This window comes from Lupinus angustifolius, unplaced genomic scaffold (assembly GCF_001865875.1).
Source record: "Lupinus angustifolius cultivar Tanjil unplaced genomic scaffold, LupAngTanjil_v1.0 Scaffold_574, whole genome shotgun sequence".
In the NCBI taxonomy this organism is placed as follows: Eukaryota; Viridiplantae; Streptophyta; class Magnoliopsida; order Fabales; family Fabaceae; genus Lupinus; species Lupinus angustifolius.
In genome coordinates this window covers 4,237-25,868 of record NW_017727911.1, presented here as the reverse complement: position 1 = coordinate 25,868, position 21,632 = coordinate 4,237, and the positions used below count along the sequence as shown (strand labels likewise).

Genomic DNA, 21,632 nt, shown 5'->3' with positions numbered 1-21,632 from the left:
TATATATATATATATTTGTGTAGGGCAACAAAAAATAATAAGAGAGTAAGTAAAGTCGGCAAAGAAAGGGATTGGAAAAAGCATCCACCCTAACTAATTTGGTACTTAGCCCAATAGTTTTTAACCCAAAAGAGTTCTTTAAGCCCATCCCCCCTCAAATTCTAAAAATAACCCTATTTTAATTACATTCCCTATGCTCCAAAACTAGGATGAAGATCACATGTTCGAACTTAGTGTTTTCAATACTGTCCCATCCAATAATATAGTGACATGTCATTTAAAATTTTCGCCTAACTATGCCAGTAAAAAATATCAATTTTTGTGTGACTTTTCCTTCACCTTATTGAAACATAACAGAAAATGATGTGTCACTATATTATTAAGTTGAACATAGTTGGAGACATCAAGTTAAGAAATGTCATCTCCATCCCTAAAACCCCATTATCCTTTATTCTTGTTCATCTCAAAATCTCTCTTCCACTAACCCATCATTAAATATCCATTACCCTATTTCATACTACAACCTTTATATTCATCATCATTTTACTTCACTTCATGATCATGTTTATGTATAATCATTATGTGAGTTAAGTATAGAAGATAAAATTTCTGTATTTAACTCACAAAGTAAATATTTTCACATATGCTATGAGAGTAATAGGGTTAGAGAAAATGTTGATTGAAAGAAAATTAAAAAGTGTGAATAAAATCAAGGTATTTTTTTTGGAATTTGAGAAAAAAATGGGTTTTAAAAATTTCTCTCGGTTTAAAATATTTCTCCCATTTTTTAAAATTTTATTATCAAAACAAAACATAACGATCTATTTTTAAAATATGACATTAGGGGTTTAATATTTGTCATAGTCTATGTGCATGTAAGATGCTTTGTTGATTTTTTTTATTGAAATAAGATTCACTTTAAGAAGGAACTAATCTCCAACCTTAATCTAATAAACCCTTTGGCACACACTAAAAAAAGGTTTTCTTCAACATTTTGTTTAAATGAATATTATCATACATTGTCTATTATGCATAAATGCCTAAGTAGTTAACATATTTCAAAGATATGTATAATGATTCAACCATATTCTGATAAAAGAAATGTTTAATAAAATTAAATGATTTCCCGGGATAAATTGTCTTTAATCTAATGTGAAAATACATATTATTACATCTTGTAACATGATTGGTAAAAAATATTAAGAAAAAAAATGCAGTTAAATTAATGTACCCAACAATTCATATTCAACATTTTAATCAACGACAATGATATATGTCATTTGTAAATAATTTTTTCTTACCAAATTCTTATATTCATAAAAAAGTGACATATATCACTTATAGATCAATAATTAATAAACATAATATCATTTTATAACATATATTATTTTTATTATGGTATAGGAGAATTCATAATATATCATTTTCCTTTAATCAATTAAACTTGAGTTTTTTTTTTGTTTTCCACATGTATCCTCGTATTGGAGGTAATCCTGTCCGAGCTGGGAACATTCACAGGTACGAGGGGCTAATTCTCCTAGCGAACATTTTTTTATCCACAAGACTCAAACCGAGACCTTGCTTAAAAGGAATAAAACATGTACCACTTGAAGTAATGTTGGTAACTAAACTTGAGTTTAGGAATTAAGAAGAGAGAGTGGTTGGATCCAAATAGGAAAGAAATGAAGAATAAAGACAGAACAGGAAACAACCCGTGACCCTGTTTTAATTTTTTCTGACTTTTTTGTTTTGTTGTTGGTAGCTTTAGATGCAGCTTTTAGCTTCAAACGCAACAACTCTACTCACATGCACTTGTACCCTTTTCTATAATCAACTTAATTTCACTATCATCTACTCACCCTCCATTCACCTAATTCCATCAATTTTCCCCTTCATTTTGTACAATTTTGATAACTAAACAAATTTAGATATATGTTAATTTAGGAAAGTGAAAACAATTATTTTGATATATGTTAAGTTAGAGACTGATTCAAGTAAATAAATTGTAAAAGTGAGAACAATAAATCTAGATATTACATTTATATATGGATAATTGAGATTAAAAGTTAGGTATTGATCTCATGATCACTTCTTCTAATCTTGATCATTTAAATAAAGATCCAATAATTTATATTAAATGTTTTCATTTATCACAATAATAAATGTTCTCACCTAAATCACTTTTTATTATTATATAATGTTTATTTGTTAATTATGATTATGTTTATGTTATTTGTTAATTATGATTATGTTTATGTTATTTGTATATACTTACAAATTTAAATAGTGATATCTCTTAAATTTATGCAACCTTTTATTATGATAAGGATTTTTTTATTATAAATGTTTGTGATGTTAATCTTTAATAAAAATATAATATATGCAATAGTAGTGCTTACATTTTTTTAATAAGGGTATACTCAACTAAAGTCGAATATATATATTTTTTTGAAATTGAAGTGTGTTTTACTTTTTAACAAAATATTTTTTATATGAAAAATAAAGTTTCAAACTTGTTTAATTCTTAAAGTTTAGGTTATGACTCCGAAGTTAAATAGGGTGAGGGTAGACCTCACCATTTTATGTTGCTTAGTCTCATAATGAAATATTCAAGATTATAATGAAGACCTCATGGTTCTATATTGTTTAGTCTCTTACTGAAAATTTTAAAATTATAAATGAGATTTAAGTGTCTAATATTTAAGGGTTTGATTCCCGAAAACAATACTTGTTGAGAACACATCCAAAAATAGATTAGTTCCATACTAAAAAAGATGAAGGAATACAATTAGTATGAAAAACTAACCTAACATTCCTTTATTACTTAGCAAATATCATAAATTGACTTGGATCCCTATTAGTCACTTGTTGCAATTTTGAAAGAATAAAAAACAAATTGCACCAAAACTTTGAAAGTATATTTGATCAAGAGGAAATTAAAATTTGGAATATATGATGGGATGAGATAAGATATGAATGTGAAATTCTTGAAGTTCCTAACTTGTCACTTAATGAATAGCTAGATGCTATCTTTTTGGATGTTGATTATCAAGGAGGAAAAAACTATTAATAAAAATGAAAGGTAGAATATATTGTTTTGGATTTTTTGTAAAGAGATAAATTACTTACACTATAATGTCTCTTAATAATTTTTGTTGTGAGACTCCAGAATATATGAATATTAATTAACTCTCAATTTAAATGTTTTGACATGGTCATATTTAATTTTATTTATATATTTGTCCTATATTATGGATTTTATTTATATTCAATTAGTTTCTGTGTTAATATGGTGTTAGGTTTCTATGTTGGATAAGTAAATTGGAATGTCAATATGCTCACTATTTTGATTATCATAAACATGTAACAAATTACCTTAATTTCCCCAAACACACAACAAACATTATTTTTTGAGGAAAATGACACACAAATATATTACATAATTAAAATAATCCCTTACTAACGAATTTTTTAAGTCAATATATTTTCATAGGACATAATCATCTAAAATAAGAGGTAACTCTTCTAACAAAGTTTTTATTTCATATCTAAGATTCCAATTCAATTGTTGATGAAGGAAAAACATACCACTTAGATCTAGGGTTTGAGGATAATACCCATCAACTTGACTCGATCATGATCAGATGCAAATAGGGTTGAATTTTAGTGAGTCTAGGGTCAGGTTCGAGCTTAAAATTTAGACTCATTTAATATTTAGGGTCGGATAGGGGATAAGCTCGACTCGGTCAAACTCGTTTCATACATATTCATTAATCATGTTTGTATATGTCTCTATTTAATTATGAATAAAGTAATATCATCTATTTGATCAAAAATATCATTGATTCTCTAAATTTTTTTCATTATATATATATGATTAAGAATATATACATATATCATTTCATAAGTCAAATTACATATTCATGATACTAAATAATATTGAGAATACTTTATCCAAAAGAGGTATACATTATATTTAGTCGAATCTAGGTTTAGGTTCATAGGTCGACCCGTTTAATATTTAGGATCATATTAGCTTCGAGTCTATAACCCGAATACAAGTTCAAAAAATGAGCATTTAACATTTAAGGTCGGATGAGGGACAAATCTTACCTTAATGAGATAAACTATAAATTAGTTCTTAAGTATAAAGAAAATAAAATAAAATTAACTACAACAATAACAAAAACTATATAAACATCAAATAATTAAGTAATATACATTTTTAGAGATGTAATGCCATTTTAAACTTTCATTACATTATTAGGTATTTATATATAACTATAATTGACTTCTAAATATCTATACTATATATAAAGGGAAAACATGATGTAACTATTATGGTGTAATTTCACTTTCCCATTTTGCCCTTAATCGTAATAATTGTAATAATATTAACTTTAAAAAAACCCATTAATCGTAATAATCACCACCAACATATTAATCATCTATCTAACATCATAAATGTATAAATCTGGTCCTACATATTACAGTTTAATTGTATCATCTCTTTATACTTACCTACATATTACAGTTTTTCACTCACATCTTATCTTCACTATTATATAATTTTTATTTACATCATGATTTTGGCAGCTGAGTATGTAAGGGATGTATGGGAAACAAAAATGTTCACCGAACAATATTATTGATTATTATTAGTATATAAAAAGTTGTGATATTATTATTGGAATTGATGTGAATAAATAAAGAAGGTGGGAAATGATGAATATATATAATATATAATAAGATGAAATGAAGGTGTTGGTCCGTGAAGGAAGAGGTCGTACTCACATAGTCTTTATCGCAAATCTCGCAGTACTATTAAATTCTTTTTATTAATGGGGAGATAACTGTATGTTTTTACATTTGTTTTTAATGATAAAAATGTAATGAAAAAAGTATCATTAAAAATTGCATTTTCTTTTATTTTTTGAAGCACTTGTCTCTCTATTAATAGAGAGGATCTTAAACATGTCCACCTTTAATATATACATATTCAATTTAATATTAATGCATCTTAATATTAAAAAAAAGTGAGGTATTTATTACAATTACCAACACTCTTCACTTACACTCCCAAGAACACATAACGTTCATCTCATCCCAAAATCTCTGTCTATGACCCAATCCATACAACAAAAACAACACTCATGTCCTTAGATTCTTCTTCTTCTTCTTCTTCTCAGGTATCATTACAACATACTTCAATTTTCTTCATTTCTCACTCTATAAGCTTTTCATTATTCTTACTTTATGATTTTTGTTACAGAAAGTTCTTCATTTTTGGGAGAATGTGGATGAGAATGTAAACAATTATTCCTGTTTTAACTTACTCAAATCAAATCCTGATGACCCTAAACAGCAGCTTCCTGTAGGTAATGGTCAATGTATGTCGTTCGATTCATGTAGCCGACCCCAGTTACTGAAACTAAGACTTTGTAATAATGTTGTTGCATGTTGCAGATATATGTCTTTAATTTTTAAGTTGTAAGAATTACTAAATGGATAGTGAATCACACATAAAATTCATATTTTTTTATTATTTTATTTTTCCATTTCAGACATTCCACAGATTTTGTTTGAAGAAGCATCATTTCCAGCAGGAATGAACTGTTCACATGTGGGTTTCTTTTTTCTGATACACTCTGCTTTTTATGTTTATTTTTTTATTATTGTTGAAGAAATTGTTCATGTGCTGCATTTTTATGTGGCTGAATGTGAGTAATTGGTAATGATTCTATAATTGGGTGCATCTTGTTTTAAGTAAAAGTGAAAATTTGGAGAAAAAAACTATGTTAAAGTTGGCTTCGGTGTTTTAAATTACGGCTGCGGCGTGCAATTTAGAACACTATATCGGGGGTTGTTAGGTGATGTGATGTGATGCATAATCTAGTTGGATTCTTGATGAGTTAAGCCAGATATCTTAATGGTACAAGAGATAATCATGGCTGATGCCTCATGCCCCTAACTCAATGATGTCAAACATCTCTTTTGACGCCATTATGCAATGGATTGCTGCTCTTATGGCACTTGATCTGGATCAACCTAATCCGGACTAAATTCATCGGTGCCCATAGATTTGTATGGTCAACATGTCTACTTATGCTAAATTAATGTTTAACCCATACCCACCGGATGAATCTCAAGAGCCTTCGCTCCCCTTGAGCATACACCTCACTTGTCAAGAGGTTCAATTACTTTCGACAATGACGCATATCCAGTCATCTTGTAGTACTCCTACAATCTGATGACAGTACACATTGAAACCAACCATAGGTTCCGGCAATACTCCGATATGCATTTCATGATGGAGTGTTCCATCCAATCCTTGACCTGGCTGGGACCACCAATCTTTATAATTTTCAAGCTTCACAAAGTCACTGTGTTACAATTGAAACTTGGCCTTTGAGTAGTTTAACAGAGCATAATAGAGCCCATCATCTTACCCAAGGATTAAGTAGAAATTCTTTTTTTTTACTGAATTTGACCCTATTTAATAAATAATCTAACATGACTCTAGAAGTGTTCATTTAGCCTTCCATTCAAAACATCATTGGAAATCAAAACCATAAGATTCGGTAGAGGATGAAAGGTCTTTTTATGTAATTCTGTTTCGTGTAGATTATTTTTGTTACTGTTATCTATTAAGTGCTTCTAGTTTACTTTAAAAAAGTAATGTTTGAGAGCTCCTGTTATAATAAATGCTTTATTTCTCTATTTAATATAAACTCAAGCATTTTTAAATGCATTACTTGCCTTATTTAAACTGGTTGAACAATTTTATGCCATAAATGGCTCACTGGAAATAGCTAAAAACATACTTTAGATGTTTGTCAAGAAGAACTAATGCTTTTATTTCTGCAGGCTCGAGATGTATATAGTAGTAGTGCAGTGTTGCCCGAGGAAGGTGAAAATGGAAAGCGTGCTTCACCACAGACTTTCTTAAGCATCTTAGAGATTCCCGATCAAGCTAAAATCCCAGTGTGTACTTTGGATGCTCACTTAAATTGCCGAAACTGCATTGATTTCCAAATGAAGAGTGAAGAAGTATATTCCCAGTGCATAATTGATATACCTAGTGTGAATGGAAACTCAAATTCACCTGAATCCTTTGAGGAGGGAGTTGAAAGTTTTAAGTCCGGGAACTCACCGACTGTAAGTCTTATAAGCTAATCTACTCTATGCGCACCTGTGTGTGTTCTGATATGAGGCCTGATATTTTACAACATTGCAGAGTGTATTGTGGAGAGAATCGAGTTTGAAACTTGGGGGAAAACTTATGCAAAGTTCGCTTAACCTTAACAACTCAAAAGGTAAGTATGCTAATTCTTGATTAGCATCATAATATTTTTCAGTTCACCTAAAGCTTCTACACTTCTCTCTTTCTGGATATGATTAGGTAGTAGGGAGATATGATTTTCTATAAGCTGTCAGTGTCAGATATCAGAATAGTTTCGAGGTGAAGGAAATATTGTCCCTTGCGATACAAAAGCTGATGGCTTGATAAGAAATGTGTTTATAACTACGAGATAAATCGAACTACCATTCCATTTAATGAGGAACATATTGTCTGATACTCTCTGTCACACCAGAGACAATTGAAACATGATTTTAGCCAATTGGGCAGTTCTGAATGGTCATCTAAAATCAATTACAAGATTTCATTGCTAGCAATCTAGAAGCATGATGGTAAATGATAAGTGGGTTTCGGTCTGTCATCACCTTATGCAATTGAACAAACATATGAAATACTCTAGTGAAGAATAGAGATGGTTCATTTGAGCTAGGAAAAAAATTATCATTTCATTTAAAGTTGTCGTTCATCATTATAAGCCTTCATAATCTGCATTCTTTACTCTTATTTTATGTGTCTAACTGAGTAGGTAGTTGATTTGATACACTTTAACTTTCATTTTTGTAAATTCGCAGATAAACCAGTCACCGAGAAGGTACATGATATACCAATTAACAGATGGAGAAGATATAAGCGCTCTGCCTCATTCGATTCCAGAAAAGTTGCTCTTATGTTTTCAGTACTGTAAGTTCTTGCAGATTGAGCACTAAAGCTTGATATTAGGGTTGCATCTATCCACATATAAATCTTGTCAAAATCATAACTATGTGTCTATCTGGTAATCATGTTATTAACTAGACGAATATGTTCATATGTATTAACTAGATAAAAACAGCAGGAAATCATGTAATGCCTGTCATATAGAATAATAAGATAAAACCCAATTATATGATATGATAGATCAGTTCAAAGAAAATTTCAATGCATAGTGAGTATTTTATGTTACTAAATATTATAACTAGTATCAAATTTTCATGATCGAGGGTGAGTTTGGCACAACGGTAAGGTTGTTGCTGAGTGACAATGGATCAGACTCACGAGTTCAAATCCTGGAAATAGTCTCTCCGCTTGCAGGAGTAAGGCTGCGTACATCTACCCTCCCTAGACCCCACTAAGTTTGATCATCATGCACTAGGCCACCCTTTATCATATTTTTCATGATTGTAAAAAGAAGTTTGTTAAATAGCCCCCCACACAGACACATACTACATATGTATTCTTATTCTATCACTTTATCCTATTCTATCTCTCTGTTTTATATTAAATTGTTAAACCATTCAATAAACCTATCAATCACATTGCAGGTCAAGTTTGGGAACATTGGTGTTGATATATCTGACAATAAGGGTCAGGCAAAGGGCTGAAGGCTTTGTTCATATTTGATGGTCCAATCTGCATTACTTTCTGTATAAGTGTAGTAGACTTCTAGTTTTCTGTGGTTGTTTAATTTAATTGTAATATGGGCTTTCTTATGATGAAGTGTGTAGTATTAGTGAGATGTTACTTGGATCATAATTGACTTCTACTTTGTCCTAAAACTCCATAATTGTTTATTAAATCATCTACTAAATGATATCATTACAATCTAATGATTAAGCTAATAGAGCCAAACTAATAACACGACGTTGGTCTAGTGGTGTAAGACTTTGCTAGATCTTTAGGATGACCAAAAGATCAAAGATTCAGCATTTATTGGGAGGGGCAGTCATGCACTCCGAAAATGATTAGTTCATTACCTATAGGGTGAGGGGATGCTCTTAGTAGTACCGAAAAAGCAAATAACACCATCCAACATCTTTATTATCAACCTATAATAGGTCATATAAGCTTTGGATCACTCCTTCATGTTAGGAAAAAGAAATTCTTTATCAGTTTATCATCTCATTTTTACATCAACAGTCTAATGGTAAAATAAAAAAACAAATAAATAACTATCTAATGTTTGTATATACTGCATCTTTCCATTGAGTAAACAAACCCAACATTGTTCCAAGTGAACATACTTAAAATGGCTCTGGAGTGAAAAATGTTGATCATTCTCTTGAGAGAAAAATGTTAACAATTTGTTAAAGATATCCTATATAAAGAAAATATTATGTCTTTTACCTAGTGTGATTTAGAGCTAATTCCTGTTGACATTGCATTTAGTGTTATATTTGGTCGTAATGCCTCATTTTTTGGGTGAGATAGGATGTACTATTTTCGCACTTTAAATTTATCATTGAAAATGAATTTATATTTACTCTGATTTTCTAACATATTGACTTTAACTTTCTATAGATTTTCATCATACTTTTATAATGAAATCTTAATTTTTAAGTTGCAAAAATGGGGTGTTACAATAATCATAATTTTATTTACCGAATAGGAAGCTCCAAGTTGATACAACAGAAAGAACTTTATATTTCAAAGTGATTTTTTTTTTTAAAAGAAAGCTGAATGCTGTTAAAAAAACAGCTTTGAGAAGCTGATTCACATAAGAGAGTGTGGTAGCACAATAGATGATAGTGAAAACCACATTAACATTCTCTTTAGAGCCCATTTGACCAATGTGGTGATTCATATGAAGAAAAATATACAAGAGAATGTAAAGTACAAGATGGTAGAATATAATAAGTGCATAGTATTAGTGATTACTCCAAGGTGCAGTATGAGAGTATGAGAAATAGATCATTTTAATAAGAAAATTTTAATGTTTTCCTGAGAGCCTGGGCTATTATTAACTTTTGAGTTTAGCAATGAACCATAAATGATGCAGAGAATTAAAGAAAATAAAATACTCTTTAATGCAGAAAAAAAATGAGGCTCAAGAGTTTAGTGTTATTCTTAAAGATTTCTCAAAATAGAGTAACTACACTACTTTATTTAAGAGTCCATAATCAATGTTTCCATTTAGGATGCACCAGTTCTAAACTTAACATGTTCCTACTATCCACTAGGTATTGGGAGTGATTTGATAAATATTGATAATTTTTTTATAAAATAAGAGTAATAATAGACACAAAGGAGGGTCATCCTAAGAAAACCACTCTTTGAAGTCCTCAACATTCAGGTCAAACAATTATGTCAATCAAGGTTGCATGGAACATTAGCAGAAGATAATGTTTTAGGATGGAAGATTACAGCACCAAGTATCTAGTAGATGAAGTACCTCATAGCTTTTGAGTCAGATTCTATAATCACTTAGATTCCACAGTGGTGTTTTGCATGGAATAAAGCTTGGAAGAATGTTTCCACTTCCAAGTCTAGGACAAGATCAACCATGATTCTCCTTGACACAACAAAACAAAATGTAATTGTTTTCCTAACATGTTATAACATGTGAGAGACAAGTGAAAAGTGAAACAAGGTCATGTTTCATCATTGAAGTGCTATGTAAGATTAAGTTATGTTAATAGTTCATAGCTGAAAATTGAAAGCTACAATGGTGATAATGGAACACAATCACTGACCCTTGTAGTGATAAAAACATGGGAGTTCATAGAGATTAACAGAATGCCTAAGTCGAATGGAACAAGTCTAAATATATCATAACTTAAATCAAGGCAATGCTGCTTTCTCCACCAGGGGGTTTGCGAGCACCTCGCACAGGGTCTTTGGTTTCGGCTTTTCCATCAGCAAATATGTTGCTACCAGTCATTTCTCTCAGCTTAGCTTTGCTCAGAGACTTTTCTGCTGATCCTGGAGGAACATCTCCTTGGAAAATATTATTGCCTGTCAGCTCCGCAAACTTCTGGTCATGTATCTTCTTTGATGTCTTCTTAACAGGTGATTCACCGAATAAGATATTACTTTGGCCACCCGCAGGCTACAAATATGAGAAAACCAGGGTCAAAATGCATAGAAACAACAAACACAAAGCCTTTTGCCTCCAGGCGAGCTCAAAATGCAGTGGGACATTGCAGGAGGAAGGAAAAGCATACATGAGGCAAGTTAAAGATTGTCTCATTACTGAGAAAATCATTTAAGAATACAAATTGTAGAAAAAAACTAATACTATTATGGAAATTTTAAAGACAACGACACAAACTGATGGACCTCCTAAATGCAATACATGTGCTGTTGGGATCCAACTCAATTCGATGTTTTGGAGAGGGAGCGAAAAATATGATATAAATTCTTAATCTATCCAAAAATAAATAGTTAGTATTTCCAAGAGCTGCAACTGTATTTTATGATTATCTCTATTACAAACCTTGAGTAATATCTTAATAAAGATTTACTGAAAAAAGATTACTGAATTGGTCTACATCTGAAATAAGCATGGAGGTGACATTGGTGAACCATTAAAGAAGATTACAAATTCATCACTATGAAAAGCCATGTATAAAATGACAGATGATGAGTCACAATTCATATTGAAGCCCAAAAAATACTTACATTGGAAACTTTCACTGATGTTCGCACATTTCTAGGAAGAGGTTCCCCCATGTCTTTACTTTCTTTTGATTCAAAGGTGCGTACAGCCACCACCGAACGAGGCACAATTTCAGGAGCAGGGCCAAAAATGTCATTTCCACTGAGTTCCTTGGTCTTAGCATTCGATATTTTCTTACTCTTATTGTCTGCCTCACTTTGCAATGTCCCACTCAGTTCACGCTGTTTTGCTACCTCAGGTATAGAGGTGGGTTTCTTAGGGGAAACACTTTCTTCAGTGCTGAACGATATCTGACTAATTCCATTCATTGCTTGCTGAGATGCAATTTCAGTGAAAACACAAAAAAGCAAGAACATTTTTATAAGTGAATAACAATGGAGTTTGATTATATATGTATATAAGACAGGCTCATACCTGACATATGCGTATGCTTGTTCTGCTATTTGAATTTTCAGAATTGGCTTCTGATGGAGAATCTTCGGCATTAGCTGAAAATATACCACTTCCCGTCATCTCTTTCATTTTATACCCTGAGCATGGTTTGCTGCGAGTAGGCCATGGAAGGATACATTGGATAACAAAGGTTAAGACGTATAATGAACTTCCGAAAGTAAATAGCAGTTCCTGACATGCATATGAAAAACACTTTGCCCCTCTCCTTTTTTTGGCTCTAAACTGTTTTCTAGAACTTTCAAGAACTTTCTCTCATTTCAAGAACTTAAAATGGCCCACAGATCAAGAACTTTCTCTCATTTCAGAAATATCAAAAAAATTCTCTCATTAAATCAAGCTAAAGATACAAAATAAATAAGAGTTTAGTTCCAGAAATAGTAAGTATATATTGTATTAAACATTTAAACTCATTTTTTCAGAAAACTATTGTCTATAAAATGATAAAAACCAGCCATATATTAAATTGGTCCCTAGAATACATAAATTTTAGGGACTAATATGAACAATACTGACAATTTCAGAAACTAAAATGATAATATCCAAAAAAATCAATTCATTATTACTTTTACTTTACGAAGTTTTGACTTTTCACAAAGAAATACAGGATTTTCCATTGCACAACAAATTGTTAAGTCACCAAAATTAGAATTAAAATTTCACAAAAGTAGATCGATACAGCTTAAAACAAAACACAAAAAAAATCAGATCTAACAACAAAGAAAACCAAAAATAGCAACAATAACAACATAAGCATCAACAGATCTGATTCCAAAACACATATCCAACAAAAAGGACGGCTCACTGCACGAGACTTCCACTAGTCACAGTCCACTCACTGTACTAACTTTAAGTAGACAGACTGTTTTCAGGATTTGAACTCGCGACATCTCGTCATTAAACAACAACTTTACCGTTCCGCCGAGACTCACACTTCACAACAAAAACACACAGTGAGGGAGAGAGAGAGAACCTTTTAGTGAGAGAATGAGATTCTTCTTCAGTGAGGGAGACACCATGGAGAACCTTGCTGATTCTATCAGAAGGCTGTGAATGAAGAAACATAAACAGAGTGAGCCATTAACTTAGCTGAATAAGAGAGTGAATGATATAAATAGTAACCTGGTGAGAACGGTTGCCGGAGGCGGAGACGGTGGCGGTGTTTTCCGGAGGAGTTTCAGACCATGTTAGCAGATCGGAGGTGTTTCTATGCATTCTCTCTCTTTGTCTTTGCTAAGTCTCTCTCAATGAGTGACTGATACTACTTACTCATAATAATAATAATATTATTATTGTGAATGAAAAATAACATGGAATAAAGAAATATTTTGATTGATTTGTATGCTACCACTATCGTTCATCGTTTATATTTAATTATCGATCATTAAAACGAACGGTAAATGATAATAGATGTTGTTCACATAATGAGATAAGACTTTATTAGTAATAGGTGTTCATATAAACAATGTGTTGGTCTAGTGGGGTAAGACCTCAATAGCTCTCGATCAAAAGTCAAGAGTTCGATTTCTAAGAACGACACTTATTGGGAGAGACATATACGCACCTTGAAAGATATTAATTCCTTATCTAAAAATGAAGGTGTTTATATAATGATGGAATTTGAAATCTATGTACTGACATTGTAAAGTTTTTTACACTGTCAGTATATCATTCACCATTGATTTGTATTATTACTTTTGTTTAAGAGTCAATGATTGTTAATAAATCAATGATAGATGATTGACTGACGGTGTAAAAAACACTTACACTATCAATGTATACATATTAAATCCATAATAATATAACATTTTATTAGATTCTAGAAAAAATCTAAAAGCTCAAATGTTCATACAATGGTATGTTGTATTAAAGTGTATCCAAAATCATGTCCCAAACAACGAAGACAAACCATACCAATTAAAAAATAAATATTTTTTTTTATTTTTCTTCATTTTCATTGGTTTTGGATGAACAATAAATTCTTATCCAAAAAAACTCATGGGGAGGAAATAGATGAGAACTTGTGAATATATTATTATAATAGAAATTTATTTGTTTCTTTTATTTTTGAATAAAAAATAGATGTTCATCTTGGAGATTGTATTTGGACATATTGAAACTTGGTGGACTGTGTCTTTTAATTGTCATCGTTGGCTCTTATAAGACCAATATGCTGTCTGACTTAAACCCCAGAAAATGAAAGACAAATAAATAAACAACTACCTATTAGAGATTAAGAAATGTAATACCACTTCATCTATTTACTATATATAATAAAAAAAAGCTAATGATATATCGTTCGATACGAGTCAAATGCATGTGCTATTTTTCACTCTCAAACAACTTCACACACTTATATTGTATCGATCCACACTCTATCTGCTTCTTATACAAAATATTTTGTTTTCCTCTTAACAAGGTTCCATGATACTACTACGTATCTACCCATAATATTTAATCACTTTTGTACAATATATATTTTCATAATTAATAATAATAAACTATATAGAGTATTAGAAAAATGATAAATACTATTCTATATTCTTATTAATGATAAATAGCTAAAATTTAAAAGAAAAATTATATCGTGTATTGCAAGCCTATTATTTTTACATCATATTATTTATGTGTTAATAGTCCCTAATTTTTAATTCAATGACTATTATGTTTATATTATTTCCTTTTTAGCATCTCATCTTAAGGAAGCACAAATTAATTATTTTTTATTCGAATTAATAATTTACTAATATACCTTTGTGAAGCTCAGACTTGATTTTAGTAAATTTTATGGTCATGGTAGTATAAATTATTAAGGCTAGAAATGAGATTTGATTTCCTTTTATTAAATGGAATTTGATGAATTTTAAACTAATTTGAAGTAATAACACATTATATTAAATAGGATATGATTCTGTTTTATAACTTTATTACTTTCTCTATTTTGTTTCATACATTTTCATCTCTCCCTTTAGTCATAGAAAACCAACGTTTCATTCTCTCATGTTTATTGCTACCATATAATTGGGATAATTTCTCACTTAAATGTGTAAATATGTTTACTTGCATTTTTCCTCTACAATTTAACATCTCCTCCATTAAACATTATATCATCCAATTTGAGCAATTGATTCATCAATAACTCAATAAGACCAAATAAATATGTTTCAGCAACCTTCCCACCTTTACTAATTATTGATTCAATTATAGACACCTAACCAATTCCAAATCATTAATAATATATTATTGTAATACCTCGAAAAATCACTTCATAAATAATGTAATTAATCTCTTAGAAAAATGAGTAATTTTCTCTCTCTTGTGTAATATATAAATCACAAATGGTTTTCCTTATATCCATTTTTTTTGAAGACGTCAGATTTTCATAACTAAACTGCAGAAATTAAATGTGGAATAATAATTGAAAGTGATACAACACATTTTCTGAATACTTCTTTCAATTACTATGAACTTGATCTCACAACACATATAACCAGGTATTACTTTGTCAAGTAATCTTTTTAGTAGCAAAGTACAAGGTGAATTTAAAACATCGCTCATATAAAAGACTGAAATGTAAATACGTACAAATTAGCTGAGGGCATTGCATTACATCAGTATCTACACAGACCACCTAAACCAAAAAGAAAATGGAGACACAAATCCTAGAAAACAACTCCTAGAATAGCGGGGCACTAGAGCCCTCACTCGGATCCTCCTCAGAGTTGGAGTCTGAGGTCAGATCCACCACCTCTACAGAGTCCTCGATGCACACCAACTCCATGTAGTCATCAACATCATCCTCAGCCTCAACTTCCTCTACCGACTCAAAAGCAAAGCCCAACATGTCCCTCTCTGACTCGGTAGAGTTCCCCTCGTCATCCCACATCAAGCGTCTCCTTGATGGCCCAACAATATCAATGACCTTGTTGGCCTCCTCGACACGATATGGAGATCTCGTCCTCTTTCCCAGGACCGGGGAAAGACGTTCCCAAGAGGCCCATCGGAGTACCATGGTCCAATAGTAGGAGGTACCCTGGGGGTCAAAGACGAAATCCATGGGGTAGCAGGTGCTAGCCTCGATAGAGTCCATGAGACCTCTCTAACCATGTGGTGTAGTGGAAAGCGCATCACAGAGCCATCACTATGAAGCTCCACCTCTAGGTCGTAGGAACCTGTGTAGATATAACGGTCGCCCTCAACTCTCATTGCGCCACCCTAGAGTATCGTGAAATGGTGGTAGTAGTTCATGGATCTGTCCATCTAAATAAAAAATGTACAAGTACACAAAACAAGAAGGGGGAGTAAGACACCTAATGAATGCTCTTCATTGACAACACATAATTACATAGAATATCACACAAAGACAGAAAAACAAATAACAGACATAACATGTTATCACATATATAAGTGTCAATGATGAATGATGTTTGTACTCAGGATATATGGATCAATATCCATGAGTTCAATATATAAATGTTATGTTTAGTTCATTCATCCTTACGCCAATATCCTCCCATTAAACTATTCAGAAATAACTGAGAGTACATGTCTCATAAGAAGCCGATTTGAATGCACTAATTTATTCCTCACAAGGATATGTGATTGATCTGTTCCAAAGGAATTGTCCATTTCAGGACAGTGTCGTATCAAACACTTTCTGGGCATCCCTCTCATCGATCCTGATTGAAAAAAGGGATTGTCAGAGGTTGTCTAGTTTGCTTTGTGAGAACTGTCCGATCCAACATAATACCTCATCCAGGAATATAGGGGACTCATTTCACCTAGACTCTCACTCAAGGCTTTGCTGACGCATCACCGCCATTGTTGTCCATCTCAACATCTCGGGGCTCGTTCATCTCCTATAGCTTTACTCTCCATTACTTCATTGTTCATAATAAGTATGCACACTAATCGAGGTTAGCCGATTAAATCTTTTAATCATTATTGATTCTTACATGATCGGCCAAGCCTAAGACATCTCCAAACATAATGCTTCTTGTGGGACATGATCTTAAGTCTTAACATGATAGAGGAATAATATCCTCACCACTATGAACCATCACTGAATCACCCAGATGACCCAATGGCCAAGCCACTTACGGTCAAACCGCTGCGTGGAAAACATAAGCCTTTTGGGCCTCACCCTTAACGTCATAACAATTGGCAACCTCGTCAGAAGAGCCCTAAGTATTCCCGTTACCACCAACATCCTATACTATTAGTAGATACCGTTTTACTTATGCTATAATGATAGTATTTATTTCATCTTTGGGACATCAGTCCTTTTAAAGTATTTTATCTTGTATTACTCACATTCACATGCTTTCTGTCATTCAAATGATTTTATAACACTGACAATCGATTATACCAAAGGTTAATTGATTATTCTTAGTGACAATAGCTAAAAGAATTTTGTTTTATGACATTGATAATCAATTATTATTCTTGATAATCAATTATGTCCATTAGACAAGGGGATTTATAAAGTATTACTAATCGATTAAGTTAAGTGTTAATCTATTATTCCTCACTACAATTATTTGAGTAATGATCATCCATGGATACCCACAACATTACTCTATATATAGACATAACTTAAATGATATGACTTAAGAGATCCTAAGTACTTAATCCTAACAGACAAACAATTGATTAAGTACCAGATTTCTTAATACCAAAACAACTCCAAACGAGTCAGTTTAGGAAGTCCGGATGTCATATTCTGACACCACTGTGTCATGATGTATTCTCCTTCACCTAATAATTCTGCTCAGAAAGCTTCTTCGATAGTAGGTGAATATACGATATCTGGTGCAACTACAGAAATTTTGCCAACATACCGGCAGTAGGCAAGATAAACATTAATTAGAATACTTGATAAATAAAATTCTGACATGATGACACTTATGCAAAAACTTATATTTTTCTCAAGTAAGACATTCTTTCTAAAATCAATACCTTACAGTAAGATTTTTCATATTGAAATTAATACAACCTTACTCGATAAAATCAATGATGTTCTTATACTGGAATCATGTTATATTTTGTGAATATACACCGAGTTAATTCCCAAGAAAGAGAGGTAGGTTGTAATAGACACGCTTAAATACTGAGTCTTTTCTTAGACAAAACTTTCCTATACATGTATTTTCACTCTATTAAATTATTCCAGTAAGGAGAACAATTCATAAATCTTATCTTTTACAAGTAAGACATTCTTATTAAGATCAACATTTTAATTAAGACTTTATGAGTCACACTTACCACTTTAAGGTAAACCAACTTAATCCAAGTCACTAATTTAAATAAAGATTTCTGAAGTTAAACTTACCAATTTAAAGTAAGCTAATTAATTAAAATCATTGCTTTAACTCAAGTTTGTTAAGTTAAACTTACGACTATAAAGTAAGTTTTCCTTAAGCAAATCAACACTTTAACTTAAGTAAAATCCAAGACTTTATAACACTTAAATTTATGAAGCCAAGACTTTAGTAAATCACTTTTTATTCCAAATTATTACTTTAACTTGGAAATTAAAAGATAACAATTTACTAGAAATCCTTTAATACTTAACACGTTTAAAACAACACTTTTTCAACAAAATTTTCACTTAACTCATAAACATTTTAACTTAGAAAAATAGAAAAATAAATACATCTAATTTTGTCCAAGGCTATGATTTTTGTAGCAAAAAACAAGTGGAAAAATCCTAGTTTAAAAACTCCTTAAAAGTTTCTTTGATTACATAATCACCTTTTTTAACTAAAATCAACAAAATACTTAGATCCAAAACATTAAAAACATCCCCATGAATAACAAAGAGTCCATGGTTTCAAAGATGACTTTTTAAGGGAGAAAATTTCTCCATTAACCACCTAAACTCCAAAGGTTATGTCCTAACACAAAAGGAGGTAAAAAACATCACTAAAAACACCAATAAGGTCACGACTTGATCATGTTAAATAGGGGGTTTATTTTGAAGTCCTAAAATGTTATCATGCAAGAAACTAAAGCTAAAGTAAGAATGGTTGAAAGTGAGAATAACTTTGTGTGAAAACTCATTTAAGTTCAAGAAAGCACATGTTTTAGGGTTTTGATTACATAAAGATTTAGGAAGATAATTTGGAGATTTCAACGATTGAAAATATTCTTAACATATTGATAGACTAGAATATTTGCTAGAATATTCTTGTAATTATATCTGTATCTTTTCCATTCATAGAATAAGCAATACCTTCCTAATCTATTTTAAGTAAATCATTGATGTATAGTTAATAGGTTTCTATATTGGTCATGCATAATCATTGTATATATACGGTTCCAGATTAATGGAAAAGCACAGGAAGACAATTACTTTCATGGTATCACGAGACCTAGGTTGCAATCCTTAGACTCTCCACTCTCTCTTATTCTCTTTCTTTTTCTTTCCTCAGCCTGTGATCATGTCCTCCCCAACCCCTGCGTCTATTACTACACCGCCTCCCTCTTCTTCCTCTTCAACAAAGAACCCTTTCCATCCGGCTCTCGCCGTAACCAACATCAAGAACCACATCCCCATTGTTCTTGAGATGGAAAACGTTCAATTTGGTACATGGGTTGAACTTTTCAAAATCCATGCTCGCTCTCATAAGGTCCTCCATCATATCATTCCTCCTGCACCAGGCATGGAGAAGAAGGCACCTGAAACTGATGATGAGAAAGAACTATGGACAACTCTTGATGCCACAGTTCTACAGTGGATCTATTCCACTATNTCCAGCGACCTTTTGGCTACCATCATTGAACCAGACTCCACTGCCATGGAGGCCTGGAATCGATTGACCAACATCTTCCAAGATAATCAACATGCTCGTGCAGTCACTCTCGAGCAGGAGTTTTCCTCCATTCGCATGGAGGATTTTCCCACTGCTTCAGCCTACTGTCAGCAACTCAAAACCATTTCTGACCAATTGAAGAACGTTGGAGCCCCTGTATCTAATCAGCGACTCGTTCTTCAACTTGTTTCCGGCCTCACTGATGCATACAAAGGGGTCGGAACATTGATTCGGCAAAGCAATCCTCTTCCTCAATTTTATCAGGCCCGCTCTATGCTTACTCTTGAAGAAGCCGGTCTAATTAAGATGGCGGCGACCGGCGCTCAGGCTGTCATGATCGCAACACAACCGAACCACCTTGCTGAAGCCTCCTATTCCAATGATAACCGCGGCGGCAAGAAGAATAACAGCCGCAATTCTGCCAATAAAAACCGCAGTAGTTACGGCAGAAATGGCGGACGTGGTCACCGTAGCGGCGGACGTGGCAGTGGTCAACCATTCCAGCAGGCCACCACATCACCGTGGCAGTCTCCTCCTGCTCCCTGGCAGCAGTATCAGTGGGGTTGGATGTCACCACCATGGACACTCCCTCCTTGCCCATATCCGTCCTCTCAATGGACTCGCCCCAGTGGTCCTCCAAAGCAACAAGGATTATTAGGCCCACGTCCGCAGGCCTATGCAGCCAGCACACCTTCTCTTGCACCCACAGACATTGAAGCCGCCATGCACACTATGTCCCTCAATCCTCCAGATGGTCAGTGGTATATGGATACTGGGGCAACCTCTCATATGACGGCATCACAAGGTAATCTCTCGTCTTATTCTAATATGAGTAACTCAAATCAAACTATTATTGTTGGCAGTGGACAACAAATTCCAATTCGTGGCTATGGACAATCAACCCTTTCTACACCTACAAAACCTTTAAAACTACAAAATGTTCTACATGCCCCGCAAATAATTAAAAATTTAATTTCTGTCCGCCGTCTCACTACTGACAATAATGTTTCTATTGCTTTTGACCCTTTTGGATTCTCTGTGAATGATTTTCAGACGGGGACGCCACTCATGAGATGTGATAGTATTGGGGATCTTTATCCTATCACAAATAATTATTCTGTCTCCCATCCATCCACTTTTGCATCTCTTACATCCAGTTTATGGCACAATCGCTTAGGGCACCCGGGTTCATTTGTTTTGCGATCTCTTAGCAAAAATAAGCTCATTGATTGTAATAATTTAATTTCAAATTCCTTTTGTGACTCTTGTGTTCTTGGAAAACATGTTAAGTTGCCATTTTATGCTTCTCAATCTCATACTTTAATGCCTTTTTCTATTATGCATAGCGACTTATGGACTTCTCCTATTTTAAGCACTGCTGGGCATAAATATTATGTTTTGTTCTTGGATGATTACTCTAATTTTTTGTGGACTTTCCCTATTAGCAACAAATCACAAGTCTACTCTATTTTTTCATCCTTGAGTTCTCTTATTAAAACTCAATTTGATAAAACCATCAAATGTTTTCAATGTGACAATGGACGCGAATTTGACAATGAGTCTTTTCGAAAATATTGTGATGCTAACGGTCTTATTTTTCGTTTTTCTTGCCCACACACTTCTCCTCAGAATG

At 32.6% G+C, this 21,632-nt stretch overlaps 2 protein-coding genes across 3 annotated transcripts; one reads left to right on the top strand and one right to left on the bottom strand.

The window, feature by feature from the left end:
* Positions 1-5,066: 5,066 nt before the first annotated feature.
* LOC109341680 lies at positions 5,067-8,953 on the top strand. Of its 2 annotated transcripts, none has more exons than XM_019579623.1 (7): positions 5,067-5,189; positions 5,273-5,390; positions 5,565-5,623; positions 6,868-7,158; positions 7,238-7,316; positions 7,933-8,041; positions 8,662-8,953. In XM_019579623.1, the coding sequence occupies exons 1-7, from the start codon at positions 5,154-5,156 to the stop codon at positions 8,738-8,740; spliced, it is 771 nt and encodes a 256-aa protein (XP_019435168.1). In that variant the 5' UTR covers positions 5,067-5,153; the 3' UTR covers positions 8,741-8,953. The 2 variants fall into 2 exon arrangements, with proteins under 2 accessions (XP_019435168.1, XP_019435169.1); XM_019579624.1 differs by having other exon boundaries at positions 5,068-5,189; positions 5,273-5,378.
* Positions 8,954-10,690: 1,737 nt separating this feature from the next.
* LOC109341681 lies at positions 10,691-13,447 on the bottom strand. Its single transcript, XM_019579625.1, has 5 exons — positions 13,308-13,447; positions 13,159-13,232; positions 12,150-12,279; positions 11,738-12,049; positions 10,691-11,165 (listed from the first exon to the last, which is right to left on the bottom strand). The coding sequence occupies exons 1-5, from the start codon at positions 13,398-13,400 to the stop codon at positions 10,893-10,895; spliced, it is 882 nt and encodes a 293-aa protein (XP_019435170.1). The 5' UTR covers positions 13,401-13,447; the 3' UTR covers positions 10,691-10,892.
* Between the last annotated feature and the right edge of the window lie 8,185 nt (positions 13,448-21,632).

Bases quoted from the DNA above. Each gene is read 5' to 3' on its own strand.
- LOC109341680 (XM_019579623.1), top strand. From the start codon at position 5,154: ATGTCCTTAGATTCTTCTTCTTCTTCTTCTTCTCAG. The intron at 5,391-5,564 runs GTATGTCGTTCG...TTTCCATTTCAG, and splicing joins TCCTGTAGGTAATGGTCAAT to ACATTCCACAGATTTTGTTT. The intron at 7,159-7,237 runs GTAAGTCTTATA...ACAACATTGCAG, and splicing joins AGTCCGGGAACTCACCGACT to AGTGTATTGTGGAGAGAATC.
- LOC109341681 (XM_019579625.1), bottom strand. From the start codon at position 13,400: ATGCATAGAAACACCTCCGATCTGCTAACATGGTCTGAAACTCCTCCG. The intron at 12,050-12,149 runs GTATGAGCCTGT...ATTGCATCTCAG, and splicing joins CAAGCATACGCATATGTCAG to CAAGCAATGAATGGAATTAG. The intron at 11,166-11,737 runs GTAAGTATTTTT...TCATATTTGTAG, and splicing joins CATCAGTGAAAGTTTCCAAT to CCTGCGGGTGGCCAAAGTAA.